Raw genomic sequence first — 12,967 nt, 5'->3', positions numbered from 1 at the left:
CTGCCAGGAAGGGGAGATAACAGGGTGATAGCCAGCCAGTCCAAGGGGCGAGGCTGCCAAGACCGAATTAGTGTGTGAGATAGATAGTAGTTGGAAAGATTGTGTGTGTGTGTGTGTGTGTGTGTGTGTGTGAGCCCCTGGTGGTGAATGCACGGGCAGGTTAGCGGGGGAGGGTGCACTCTGCGCCTAGAAGAAGTCCCAGCGACCTACCGACCTGTCCCAAGCCTGGAGCACCAGCACGGCAGGGGTGGAGAGGCCTGGCTCCAGGGCATCACTCAGCCGACTCAGACTCACGTACACCTGTCACCCTTGAGGCCTCAGGCAACTGCCTTTTAACCAGGGAGATCACCTCTTCCTGGTTACCCAGGACTGTTTCAGAACTCCCCCTTCTTATTACCCCTACTGAATAGATGAAGAAACCGTGTCTCAGAGGCAGTCTGGTGATTGGGATTTTTTATTTTCACGGAAAAGTCGTTTATTTGAAATTGTGACATACGTACCCGAAATAAAACATCCATACCCTTCAGGAAAGGTTAGGAGGCAAAGAAGCCGCCTACCCACCCCGTCCCGTCCATTTCCCTCCTCAGACGCAACCAAATTCTTGGGTCACCTTTCACAGATAGTCTGGGCCCACACGGTGGATATTCTCTTACTTCTGCACAAAAGGCAGCCTATTAGATATACTGTTCCCCCGAATTATTTTACTTCAAGTCTTGCGGTTCATTCATCCGTTGAGCTAATGTTTATTAGGCGCCTACGGTAAAGCAGGTGGTGAGGTGTGTAGGTCACAGTAGTGAACGAGCAAGTCCCCGCCCAGGTGGGGCCAATGTGAACATTTAGGGTTCGGAGGGCTCAATAGTGAGGACATTTTCTCTGTAACAAGAGAAAACACATTTCCACAAGTTTTTTAATTGATGAAATGTAATATTTAGGGGCGCCTGTCTCAGTCAGTAGAGCATACAACTCCGAATCTCTCAGGGTTGTGAGTTCGAGCCCCATGTTGGGGGAGAGATTACCTAAATAATATACTTTTTAAAAAATGTAATATTTAGGGGCACCTGGGTGGCTCAGTGGGTTAAGTGTCTGCCTTTGGCTCAGGTCATGATCTTAGGGTCCTGGGATCAAGCCCCGGATCAGGCTGTCTGCTCAGCAGGGAGGTCCCCCCCGCCCCGCCCGTGCCGCCATTTGTGCCTATGCGCACTCTCTCTCGCCATACCAAGACAAACCTCAGTTTGGATTTGGCCTATGGCCACCTTGGGGGAGAACATTGCAGGGAGAAGGGAGCATCACATGCAAAGTCTCTGAAGCTGGAGCTGCCTGGTGTATTGTGGCAGATGCCTCGCCAGCTCAGAGGGGCCACAAAGGCCAGACACTGCAGAGCCTCCTGGTGTAGTGAAAATAGTGGCTTTTCCTATGAGAGAGATGGGAGCTATGGAGGGTTTACGGATGCAGATAGGCTTTGACATTTTAACAGCTGTAAGATTTTCCATTGATTGGACTGTTAGGTATTTAACAAGTCTATGATGGACAACGTTTGCTACTCTATTAAAATTAATGAGGCTAATACAGTCACATGATAAAAAAAAAATCAGACATGGGATGGGGCATGTAGTAAAGCCTCTCCCTCCCACCCTTGCCTGGCAGCCACCCAGATCCCCTCCTCAGAGACAACCACCATTACCAGTTTCTAGTGTCTCCCTCCAGAGGTGGTTTCTGTGTCTCTAAGAAATACCTATACATTTGTCCCTCTTTCTATGCAAATGGTATCACCTTGTCTGCTGTTCTGCACCTGTACCTTGAATCCATTACATGTAGAGCTTTCTCCTTTTTGACATCTTTCTCCTTATGGGCACTGTAATGTATTAACTGGGCTGTAGGTGGGCCTTGGCCTGAGTGTAGGAGCATCAAATACCACCTTGGGAATGCTAGAGAGATGCCCATATGGGTGAGGCTCCTGGACAGAACCAGGCACACAGCAAGTGCTCAGCAAATTGGAATGAAAAGGGTTTGCACACCTTTGCTTGGTTCCCAACTCTGGGCCACACACAATAGACTTGGACCCAAAAATTCCACTGAAAGCCATTTATATCGGGGGATGGTGATTTTGACTCCTTCAAGAGGGCCTTTAGGTCAGGCCCCAGGCTGAATCATTGCTTTCAGGCAAGTGCGAGACACTCAAGAGGTTTTGTTTTTTAAATCAAGGAAGGATAAGGGTGGAGGTTGAGCCTTGACTCATTCCTAGAACTTTCTGTAGACAATGTCTTCTTCCTGGTCAAGATTAACTCTTTGATTGATTGGCTCACTGATTAATGATCTAATCAGCAGGGGCAAGTTGGCCTAATATACAAAGAGCTCTTAGCAACTAAGAAATTCATCAACTCTGTGACCAAAGGATATGAAGGGATAGTTCGGAACATGGAGAAACAGAAATGGCTTTGGAGCGCATAAAAAACGTTCCACCGCATTCATGTGAAATGCACATTGTGACTAGGAGGTCTCACTTTCCCTTATCAGATGGGCAAAGATAAAAAAGACAGTACCCTGCCTGGGCCAGGTTTTAAGAAGGGGCCCTCACTGCCCTGCTGGTGGAAGTATAATTTATTTTAACCTTTTGGGAGGACATTTGGACAAATGTATCAATATTTTATATAACACACCTTTGACCTAGAGTGCAAAGATATGTGTACAAGGTAGTCATTGAAATTACCACCTTGTTTATAGTAGCAAAAAATTGTAATCTAACCAAAAGTCTCAGCACGAATCCTCTTGTTAGATAAATTGTGTGATTGTGGTATAATTCATACAGTGGAAGAGTCTGTAGTCCTGTAAAAGATTAAGGAAGGTGCATGTAATGATACGGAATAATTTTCAAGACACTGAATATTGTTAATTGGGAGGAAAAAGCAAAGTGTAGGCTAGCATGTGGGCTCCCATTTGTGGTACATGAAGAAGGCATGTACATATAATATATATTAATATATAAGTAATATATAATATAAATATACATATTAATATGTACATGCCTTGTTTCTATAAAGACCATCTCTGGAAGATCCTAAAAGACACTGGTAAAAATAGTTGCCTTTGGGGAGGATATCTGGGATGAACGGAGACTTTCTGCTTTGGCTGGTTGTCAGGCACATTTTTAGTTACTTGTTTTTACTTTTTTATTTGAGAGAGCAAACACGAGCGGGGAGGGGGAGGGCAGAAGAAGAGGGAGAAACAGGCTCCGCGTTGAGTGGGGAGCCGGTCGCGGGGCTCGATCCCTTGACCCCAGGATCATGGCCTAAACCAAAGGCAGACACTTAACCCACTGACACACCCAGGCCCCTCTATTGTTTTTACTTTTAGTGGGGGATGGACACCTGTGGAAAATGCAGGCCTGTGTTCAAATTTATCTTCCTCTTGGAGGCCATTCCTGGTCACATGAGATAGTCCCAAACTGTTCTCTAAGGCAGGTGTACCAGTTTTCACCCCCTTACGGGCGTGTGTGCCCAGCCCCACGCGGGACGGCCCAGAAGCGGTCTCAGGGAGCGCCTCCGCCAGCAGAGGGCGCCGGAGGACCGGGGCGTGTGCCGTGGGTCGTGGAGAGGTCTCCTGGCGCAGCCGGGTCAGCGGCGGCTGCCGCCCACTTCCGGGAGGACCTGGCACCACTGCATCTAAAGTGTCGCCTTTCCCCCGCTACGCAGCCTAGGGGCAGCACCTGGGAGAGCTGGTCTGTGGTCCCGAGTCCTCGGACGAAGCCCCGCCACCCCACCTCGCGGTCTCCGCCGCTTCCAGGAGGGAGGGAAACGAGGGCGGGGGCCAGTCAGTCAGAAAGGAAGGGACAGCCCAGATCTGAGAATGGGTCCTCCCCTGCTTCCGTTCCCTCCCAGGCGCAGGTGCTTGTCCAATCGAGGAAAATGGAAAGCTGAGGCCCAGGCCATGGTGTCCGAGCATTAGCGGCCCCTGAACTCTACCTTTCAGGCGTCTCCAGGAGATAGGATTTACTCTTAGGCTATGGGATTGTACCATGGATTGTTAATCCATGATACTGTTGATAAACATTTGAGTCATTTCCAAATTTTTGCTAATTTTTGCTATTAGGAACAAGGGTTCCATGAATATTCTCTTGTTTCTTCTGAGTTCAGGGCTGGGCAGCAGTTCTCAGCTTTAATGGCTCACGAGAATCACCTGCAGAGTTTTAAAATGCTAATTCCGGAGACCGCTTCCCCACCCCTACCCAGACTAATTAAATCAGGATGTCTGTGGAGGTGGGGCCCAGGCTTGGGTGTTCCCTAGCAGAATCTAATCTGTGGCCTGGGCTGAGAACCCCTACCTGTAGATTGGCCTAGGAGTAGAATGCTGGGAGGAGGAGAGTCACCTGTTACTAGCAGATGCCAAACTTTTTCAAAGTGGTGGCCATTGACACTCTCCTCAGCATGGGACAAAAGTCCTGCTGCCCTCACACCCTCATCAACACTTGATATTGACCAAATTTCAACTTTTTTTTCTTTTGATGGGTGTGAAATGGTATCTCGCTGTGGTTTAATTTGCATTTCTCTCATTACTAATGAGGCATTTGGTGAAAATGACGAAACAGACTGAAAAGAAGCCAGCCAGGTGAAGATCTGGGGGAAGAAGATGCGTTGGGGTGGGGGGTGGCAGTGGCTGGCAGGTGCCAAGGTCCTGTGGTGGGAAAGGGCTGGGATGTGGAGGAACACAAAGAAGTGTGGAGGGAGATCATTGTGCCTGGGGAGTGGGGAGAGTGGCTCAAGACAAGGTCAGCATAGGTCGGATCAGCTGGGCGGAGGGCTGTGGTGAGGACTTTGGCTTTTACTCTGGGTGAGACAGGAAAGTGGGAGGGTTTGAGCAGAGAGACAAGGTCTTACTCCTCCCTCTGGCTTCGTGTGGAGAATCACGACATTTTGGAACTAAATAGACACAGGAGGGGGGTGTGTTCTTCGTAGTGACTGCATATGGCCCACCTCCCCCACCCTACCTTCGACTCACCAACTAGAACACAAGTTAGTGACGCAAGCAGACAGTTGTCCCTGCTCTCATTCTAGGTGGTGAGTAGGGGGACTTACAGGTTTTCATAGTCCTTGTTTCATAGATGGAAACAAGCTGGCGGGGGACCTTTGGATTTATTTCTGTGCCCCCACCCTCACCCCAGGCCTGGCATGGCCCTGTCTGGAGTGGGTGGGCTTACAGCAGAGCCCAGGGTGAGGCTCCAGCTGTCCCTCCCCTGGGCCCACCCCACATTTGATCAGTCAGTGCCCCCTCCCCCCCACTGTGGAGCCTGGTGTTAGGGACTTTAGACACAGGATTCATGACCTCCAGACAGGTGAGAAGACCCACCTCAGCCCCTCCCTTCCCTACTTTTTTCTCCCACCTGCCCAGAGTGATCTTTCTCAACCAAACTCTTAATACGTCCCTCCTCAGCTGAAAATCCTGTCTTGGCTCCCACTGTCCTTGGGGCAAAGTTCAAACTCCTCTAGGCCCTGGAGGCCCAGCAGATCTGACCTCTCCGGCTTGCCCACCCCACCCCCATCCCTGGGAGCTGCTCTCAATGACTCTGAAGTAGTTACTGATTCTAACCTCGGGCCTTTCCCCTCGGTATTTCTTCACTTCCTCTGGGAAGTTGCCCCGGACCCCCTGTCAGGTGACCCGCTTCTTGACTGTCACAGCGCCCTGTGGCCTCCCCCCATCAAAGCACACTTCCCTTTGCTTAATAATTGTCTGTTTACTTCGTCTCTCTCCCCCACCAAACGGCGAGCTGCCCTTCGGTAGAGACCCCGACTGTTTAGTTCAGGACTGTGTCCCCAGCTCCGGGAATAGTGCCTGGCACGTAGCGGGTGCTCAGTAAACATTTGCTAAGTAAAGGAACGGATGCCTTTTGCGAGATGATGCCAGATTGCTTTGCAAAAAGGCTGTGGCATTTCGCACTGCCAGCAGCCACGTGAAGGTGTTCATTTCCTCGCATCCTCCCCCGAAATGTGTATCGTCCCTCGCTCTTTGCGAGGCGCCAGCCTGACCGAGGAAATTTCCGCCCCCCTCCCCGAGCCCGAGGCGGAGGCGGTTTCGGAACGTCAGGTGCCCAGACCGCTGAGCGCGGCGCCAGAGGGCGCCAGAGGCGGACGACCGTGCAGCGCTGAGCTGGCGGGCGCGCGGGGTCCCGAAGGGGGTCCCGTCTCGCCTGGGGCTCTCGGTACCCGGCTCCCGCCCTCCCCCGCAGTCCGCTGCGCGGCAATCCGCACAGCGCCCGCAGCCGGGCCTCCGAGCTGCCCCCCCCGGCCCCCAGCGCCACGCGGCGCTAGCCCCGCCAGCCCCCGGAGCACCTGCTCGGGGCGTGGCCTCTGGCGAAGACGCGGCTCGATTGGCGCGGAGGTGACAAAGGGGCGTGGTCTCATCCGGCCCCGCCCCACCCGAGGCTGGCGTACTTAAAGGAGTTGGCGGTGCGTCTCCACTCACAGCGCAGCGGCACGGCCTCGCGGGTGGAGTATCTCGCGACCCCTGCGCGCCCGGCGACCCCGGCTGCTTCGGCAACCATGCCGCGCTCTTTTCTCGTCAGGAAGTCCGCGTGCTCCCGCCGGAGGCCAAACTACAGCGAGCTGCACGACTCTTCTCCAGGTGAGTGGACGGGGTGAGGGACCCCGGGGGTTTCGGGGAGACCGGCGAAGGCCGCTTGGGGGGCGCCTTGGGGGAGAGGGCCTCGGGGGCCAAATGCAGGGCCCGGAACGGAGCCCAAGGGCCCGGCGCGGGGCAGTGTGCGGAGGGGCGTGAGGAGCCCGGGGCAGGTGGATGCGGGCGGTTGGGGGAGGGCTTTCCGAGGGCGGGGGTCTGACATGAGGAGACTGCGCAGCGGCCGAGCCCCGACGGCGGGGAAGCGAGGGGGCTTCTCTGGGGGAGAGCGCGGCCGGAGGTGGGGCGGAGGCACGCGCTGAGGAGGGGAGGCGCCGGCGGTGGCCCGCGGGCCGGGAGATGTGGGGCACAGGGGGAGCGCCCCCGAGTCGGGGCTGGACGGCTGCGCCTTTCGTGTAAGATCTGGAGGCCGAAGCGGGCGAGCCAGGCGGCCCGGCTGAGGAGGGGCTCCGGGCGGGCAGGATGGGCCGCCCCGGCCGTGATCTTTTCACTCCTCCCGTAAGAACTGAATGCCGGCCCCGCGGCCCCAGCCCGCAGCAGGCTACTGTTTGTTGACTGACTGCGCGACCGAATGCCTGACCCTGCCCTTTTCTCCGTCTCCCCTCAGAGTTTACCTTCCAGCAGCCCTACGACCAGGCCCACCTGCTGGCGGCCATCCCACCTCCCGAGGTCCTCAACCCCACGGCCTCTCTGCCCACGCTCATCTGGGACTCTCTCCTGGCACCCCAAGCCCAGCCCATCGGCTGGGCCTCCCTTCTGCCCCAGGAGGTCCCCAAGGTCGTGGAGCTGACCTCCCTGTCGGACGAGGACAGTGGGAAAGGCTCCCAGCCCCCCAGCCCCCCCTCACCGGCTCCTTCGTCCTTCTCTTCCACCTCAGCCTCTTCCCTGGAGGCCGAGGGCTATGTTGCCTTCCCAGGCTTGGGCCAGTTGCCCACGCAGCTGGCCGGGCTCTCCGTGGCCAAGGACTCCCAGACTCGCAAGGCCTTCAACTGCAAGTACTGCAACAAGGAATACCTCAGCCTGGGTGCCCTCAAGATGCACATCCGGAGCCACACGTTGCCCTGCGTCTGTGGCACCTGCGGGAAGGCCTTCTCCAGGCCCTGGCTGCTGCAGGGCCACGTCCGGACCCACACTGGTGAGTGTCCCCGCGGGCTGCCGCTCTTCTCACCGCGGTCCCCGCTGCCCTCTCTGCCAGCTCTGGGGGGGCCTGGGCTTGCTGTGATTTTTCGAAGTGTGGGAACTGGGGCTAGAGTCTGCTCACTTCTGGCTCACGAGTTCAAGGACTTGGCTCTCTGAAATGTTTGGCAGAAACATTGATTCGTTCATCGGCTAAGCAGATGGACGAAGTAGATAGCTTTATGTCTCTGCGGTCTCTGTTTCTCCACCAAATGGGTTGGAGTTGGATATGGGAGAGGCACAACCAACACCTTGCTGCTGGGCCAGGTGTGAAGGGGCCCACCTCACTCCACCCTTCCCCAGCCCATCCCCACCCCCACCCCAGCCAGGCAGGATGTTGTGAGACCCCCCACCTAGCTCTCAGTCCTGCTTCCAGAACTTCAAACCTTGAGTCGATGTTTCACCTCTGTCAGCCTCAGTTTCCATATCTGTAAAATGAACATAAGAACATCTTGTGGGGTTTCTGTGCCAGTTAAATGAAAGAAAGCACCTGGGCCACCACTTGATACATAAGTACACAGAAATGGTTTTGATATTTGCTCTGCTTCCATGCTGTGTGACCTTGTGAAAGCGATGTAAGGTCTGAGCCTCAGGATTATGATAGCGTGATCCTAAAGGTGGATTCTGATAGCGTTTTATAGGTTGGCTATCAAGATTCATTGGCTCCTTAATCACTTCATAATAATCTGCTCTCCACATCCCCACCGTGGAGTAGATAAACTCGTCCTATTTAGACCTGGGAGTACCTTTGCCAACAGAAAACAGGTCTTGATGTTTCAAAAACATAATACTAAATGTGTAGAAAATTATGAGATGGAGCCTCTTCTGTCCTCTGGAAATGTGGAAAAGGTAGCCACTGTGTCTTTTCAGAACTTGAAAAGTGGTAGCCACCATATTTGGGGCTGCTCTTTGGGGAGTGACTTTGGGAGAAGGTTCAAGGGTCATAGCTATCAGCTTTGGGGTCAAGCTGACTGGTTTGGAGACCTCAGTTCTGGCATTTCCTGGCCCAGTGGCTGACCTCTGAGCCGTGAGGGTCAGTGGGGCGGTTTGTTAGGCCTGGCGTTTTGCAGGCATTATTGGTATTCTCATTACTCCTACAGTGTCCCTGGCATCCTCCCCAGCTTGCAGACTATGGCTCCCCGTTTCTTACTTTGTGCACACATAGTCCTGATTTTAAAGGGACCTGGTGTAAAGGTCCAACTGCCTGGCCTCTGTCTTGGGCCACTACCCAGCTGGAGAGGACTCTGGAGGAGTGAGAACCCTTGGGGTGCTCCCTGAGCCCCCCAGCTTCTCTCCCCACCCATCAGGATATTTTCATGTAAAGGCAAGGCTGGGACACAAAAAGCCTGTTGAAATGCACCATCACCATCCTCATTGACTCTCATTGTGTGCCTTAATGGTGGGCTCAGTGGGTGGGGGCTGGGGGGGGTGGAGCAGGTGCATGGGCCAGTGGTGCCCAGCACCTGTTCCGGGCCGCAGCTGCTGGCCCACAGCGTGTCAGGCCCCTTTAATCCGGGGAGTATCGCATGTACAGTGCCCCCCTCGGCGGCCTTTGTCCCCGCCGGCCTGGTGCCGATTTCACACTCGCCAGGATCACCATAAAGACGTCTGCGGGGGTGGGGATCTGCAAGGGGTGCAGGTCTGTGCCTGCTGCTTAGACACACAGACCTCCACCCCATCACATCCTATAAGCCCTCCTTCCTTCTTTGTTCACGTTCATGTCTAATCATACATGACATAAAGGTAACGTTCACTGAGCACTTGCTGTATGGGAGGGGCATTGCCCGTGGCTTCCTTCACCTGGGTTAATGCAATAAATCAACAGCCCTAGGAGGGAGGTGCTGTCGTAACCCCCACCTTACAGATCAGGAAACTGAGGCACAGACAGAAATCACTTTTCCAAGTCACAGCTCATAAGACTGAGCCAGGGCTCCTTCACCTCTGCCAAGGAGGTGAGGGAAGGGGCTTTCTGTGCTCTGGGGAAAGTAGGACTCCTTGCCCTTATCTGCATACAGTAAGCCCTTGGTTCACAAGGAAGCATGTGAAGGAGGAAGACCTTCACTTGGCCCTTGTAGTGCAGTCCTCAGACCCTTCAGGCCTAGTAGGCAGAGGTGCTCAATAATGACAGCCAGTTAACTCAGACATCCCTTCCCTAGTCCTCCTGCTAAGTACCCCCCTTTCCTTGTGTGCTCTGTTTCCTCGTATATCTGCCCCAGGAGACTGAGCCCTTGAATGGATGGCTCCATAGTCGGCCTCAGGCATCTGACTTCTGGACCCCTCCCTCCCAGTGCCCAGCGCAGTGCCCCAGGCACCCAGAAGGTTGATGGAATTTATTCATTCCCTGCTCTTGGCGTCAACGTCCTGTGTTCGGGGGGGGGGGGGGTTTTTTCCAAAAAAAGCTGTTGGCAGGGGCTGCCCGTGGGGGGGGGGGGGGGGGGGGGTAGAATTCTTTTTTTTAGTAGAGAATGTTCATTATTGCCTGGCACAGAATGGAAGCTCGATAAGTACTTGTTTAATAAATTATTATTTAGACTTTTTATTTAGGAAATGCAGCCCCAAGGGGAAAAAACCCCACAACATTGTCAATGTTTTTGGACTGTGAACTCTCTCGTCTTAGTTGGGGCAGAAATTATGAAAAGTTGGTGAACAGCGGTTATCTGGTGGTGATTGAAGGGTCAGGCTCCTCTGAGGTTTAAAAAAAAAAAAAAAAAAGACTTATCTATTGTGTAAGCACTTACCGACCACTTACTGTGTACCTGGCTCTATATGCATGACTCTCTTTCAGCACAGCCTTGGGCAGGCAGGTGGTGTGAGGGCCACAGGTGGGAAGGGGTTTTAAACAAGTCATAAGGTAAAAAGGTTTCTGTAGCCTCTTGGGGGTCCCAGGCCCTATGCCCTTGGAATGAATTCAGGGGAGGCCCCTGCTCTCATGGGACTCAGTCTGATTGGGGGACAGACAAGACTTGAAATTACCAAACGTGGTCATCGTTGTGATGGGGAAGCAGCTCAGAGAAGTGGCCTGACCTGCTGGGGGGAGGGATGTGGCAGGGTGCCTTTAAGGCTGACTCAAGCTTTGTGTCCAGATGAAGTAAATCCAGGAGTGATAATGAGGAACACCCATTACAGCCCCCTTCACTGAGAGGCCGTCTGTGTAATGGTTAAAATCACGGGCTCTGGAGTCAGGCTGCTTGGCTCTTGCTGGGTGACCCTGTGTATGCTACTTGGCTTCTCTGTGCCTCAGTTTCACCAACTCTACACTGAGGACAGGGACAGGATTAAGTGAGCTAAGCGTTGGGTGCTTCTCGCTGTCTCTGGCACTAAGTGTTCAGTAAATGCAGTTGCCGTCACCGTCCCAGCCGGCTTGCCTGGATAAGTGCTTTATTTACTGGCTCGGGGTTACCAGCTTCTGTGGGGGCGAGGGTGAGCAGCTCCATTTCACAGAAGAGCAAATGGAGGCTCAGAGAAGCCAGATGACTTGCTCCAGGTCACATGGTGGGAAGTGGCAGAGCTCCCAATCATATCCAGGCCTTTGGACGCTAGATATGGCCTGGTTTTTCTGGGTCGTGGGATTCCTTCAGGGGTGGGGTGAGCTGGGCTCTAAAGGCCTGGGTGGGTGGGCAGGGATTTCAGTAAATAAATGTCAGCTGTTATCCCAAGTGGTTTGCACTCAACTCCTGTTTTCTGTCCCCAGGCGAGAAGCCCTTTTCCTGCTCTCACTGCAGCCGTGCCTTTGCCGACCGCTCCAACCTTCGGGCCCACCTGCAGACCCACTCAGATGTCAAGAAGTATCAGTGCAAGACATGCTCCCGAACCTTCTCCCGCATGTCTCTGCTGCACAAACACCAAGAGTCAGGCTGCTCAGGGGGCCCCCGCTGACCCTCAAGGCTCCTTCTGCCTCTCCAGACCACCCCCTCCATTACAGCCTCCCCAACTCCCGAAAGGAAGGCACACCCCCATCCGTCTCACTGCCTCGGAATTCCCTTCTGAACAACCCTGTTTGGCTGCATTGGCCCCACAGGACTCTGAGGACCATTTTCCAGTTCGCTCTGCCCTAGGTGCCTCAGTAGGCTCAGAGGCCTTTCCGTGGACATTTCTGTGGATGGCTGATAGGGAGGGTGGCTTGTAGCCGAGTGTTCTGGAGTTGGGCTTCTCTGTGTGGGTTTGTGTGTCCAAAGGTGTTTGGATACAGCTGCTTTGAGCTCCAGGACAAAAGCTGACAGACTAATAGGAAGCTTCCCCCACTCCTGTCTCCCCCCCACCCCACTCAGGGGAACCCATCCTCCCCCACCCGGAACCTCAGGCCACCCCTCTAGGAGGTGTGACTAACTATGCAGTAATCCACCCCTAGGTTCAGCCCAGGGGCCTGAACGCAAGGACATGTCTAGACCCCAGGTTGCTCCTGGGCCTGGGCAGCTATCTCAGCCTCCTGCTTGTCATGGTGGCACCTGTCTCATGGGCAGTTTAACAACAGTCCCAAAAGGGACTGTGAGTAATTGCTGTCACTTGTTGGGGGCCTGAGTGGGGTGCTTCAGCCCGACCGATGTGTCTCCCAGAACTATTTTTGGGGTCTGACAGGTGGACCCGGGAGGAAGATGTTTACATTTTTAAAGGTACACTGGTATTTATATTGCAAGCAACATTTTGTACTAAGGAAACGTTTTGTATAGTTATATGTACAGTTTATTGATATTCAATAAAGTGGTTAATTTATGTATTAAAAAAGTCTACTTAGTTTTATAGAGGGATAAGTGTTAAAGGGCCTTCAGGAAGGGAGGCGGGGGCAGGGATTCATGGAGCTCAGGTATTCCTGACACAGGCTGAAACCCTGTCCTTGTAAACGTCACTTGGCTTCGGACCACTGCCTTCGACTGTCAGGGACTGTATTTGTGCAAACGCATTTCCTCTGAGCCTGGGTGTCCTGTCTGATGGGGAGGGTGGGAAGCACCTGTGGACCAGTGAGCAGCAGGGGGCTGTGTGCAGGTTCCTTGCACTTCACGTTGTGACCCTGATTGATTCTCTCATCCTTCATTTTGAGGCTGACCAGGTCCACAGGGTGAGAAGCCAGCTCGCTGGGTCTTATCAACTAGACAGGCTGCTGGGCTTTGCCCCAGCACTGCAGGTCTTCTGGGGAGGGGTTGACTGCTCCGAGATGAGGGAGTGGAATGCA

The 12,967-nt window shown here is 53.8% G+C and overlaps 1 protein-coding gene across 1 annotated transcript; it reads left to right on the top strand.

Moving 5' to 3' along the window:
• Nucleotides 1–1,152: 1,152 nt before the first annotated feature.
• Nucleotides 1,153–12,522, top strand: SNAI1 (snail family transcriptional repressor 1). The gene is made up of 3 exons (XM_002912981.4): nt 1,153–6,612; nt 7,232–7,759; nt 11,492–12,522. The coding sequence occupies exons 1-3, from the start codon at nt 6,531–6,533 to the stop codon at nt 11,674–11,676; spliced, it is 795 nt and encodes a 264-aa protein (XP_002913027.1). The 5' UTR covers nt 1,153–6,530; the 3' UTR covers nt 11,677–12,522.
• The last annotated feature ends 445 nt before the right edge of the window (nt 12,523–12,967 follow it).

The sequence above is a fragment of the Ailuropoda melanoleuca genome, chromosome 13 (assembly GCF_002007445.2).
Source record: "Ailuropoda melanoleuca isolate Jingjing chromosome 13, ASM200744v2, whole genome shotgun sequence".
NCBI classification, from domain to species: domain Eukaryota; kingdom Metazoa; phylum Chordata; class Mammalia; order Carnivora; family Ursidae; genus Ailuropoda; species Ailuropoda melanoleuca.
This window is presented reverse-complemented; position numbering and strand designations above follow the sequence as displayed.

Bases quoted from the DNA above. Each gene is read 5' to 3' on its own strand.
- SNAI1 (XM_002912981.4), top strand. From the start codon at position 6,531: ATGCCGCGCTCTTTTCTCGTCAGGAAGTCCGCGTGCTCCCGCCGGAGG. The intron at 6,613-7,231 runs GTGAGTGGACGG...GTCTCCCCTCAG, and splicing joins GCTGCACGACTCTTCTCCAG to AGTTTACCTTCCAGCAGCCC. The intron at 7,760-11,491 runs GTGAGTGTCCCC...TTCTGTCCCCAG, and splicing joins CCACGTCCGGACCCACACTG to GCGAGAAGCCCTTTTCCTGC.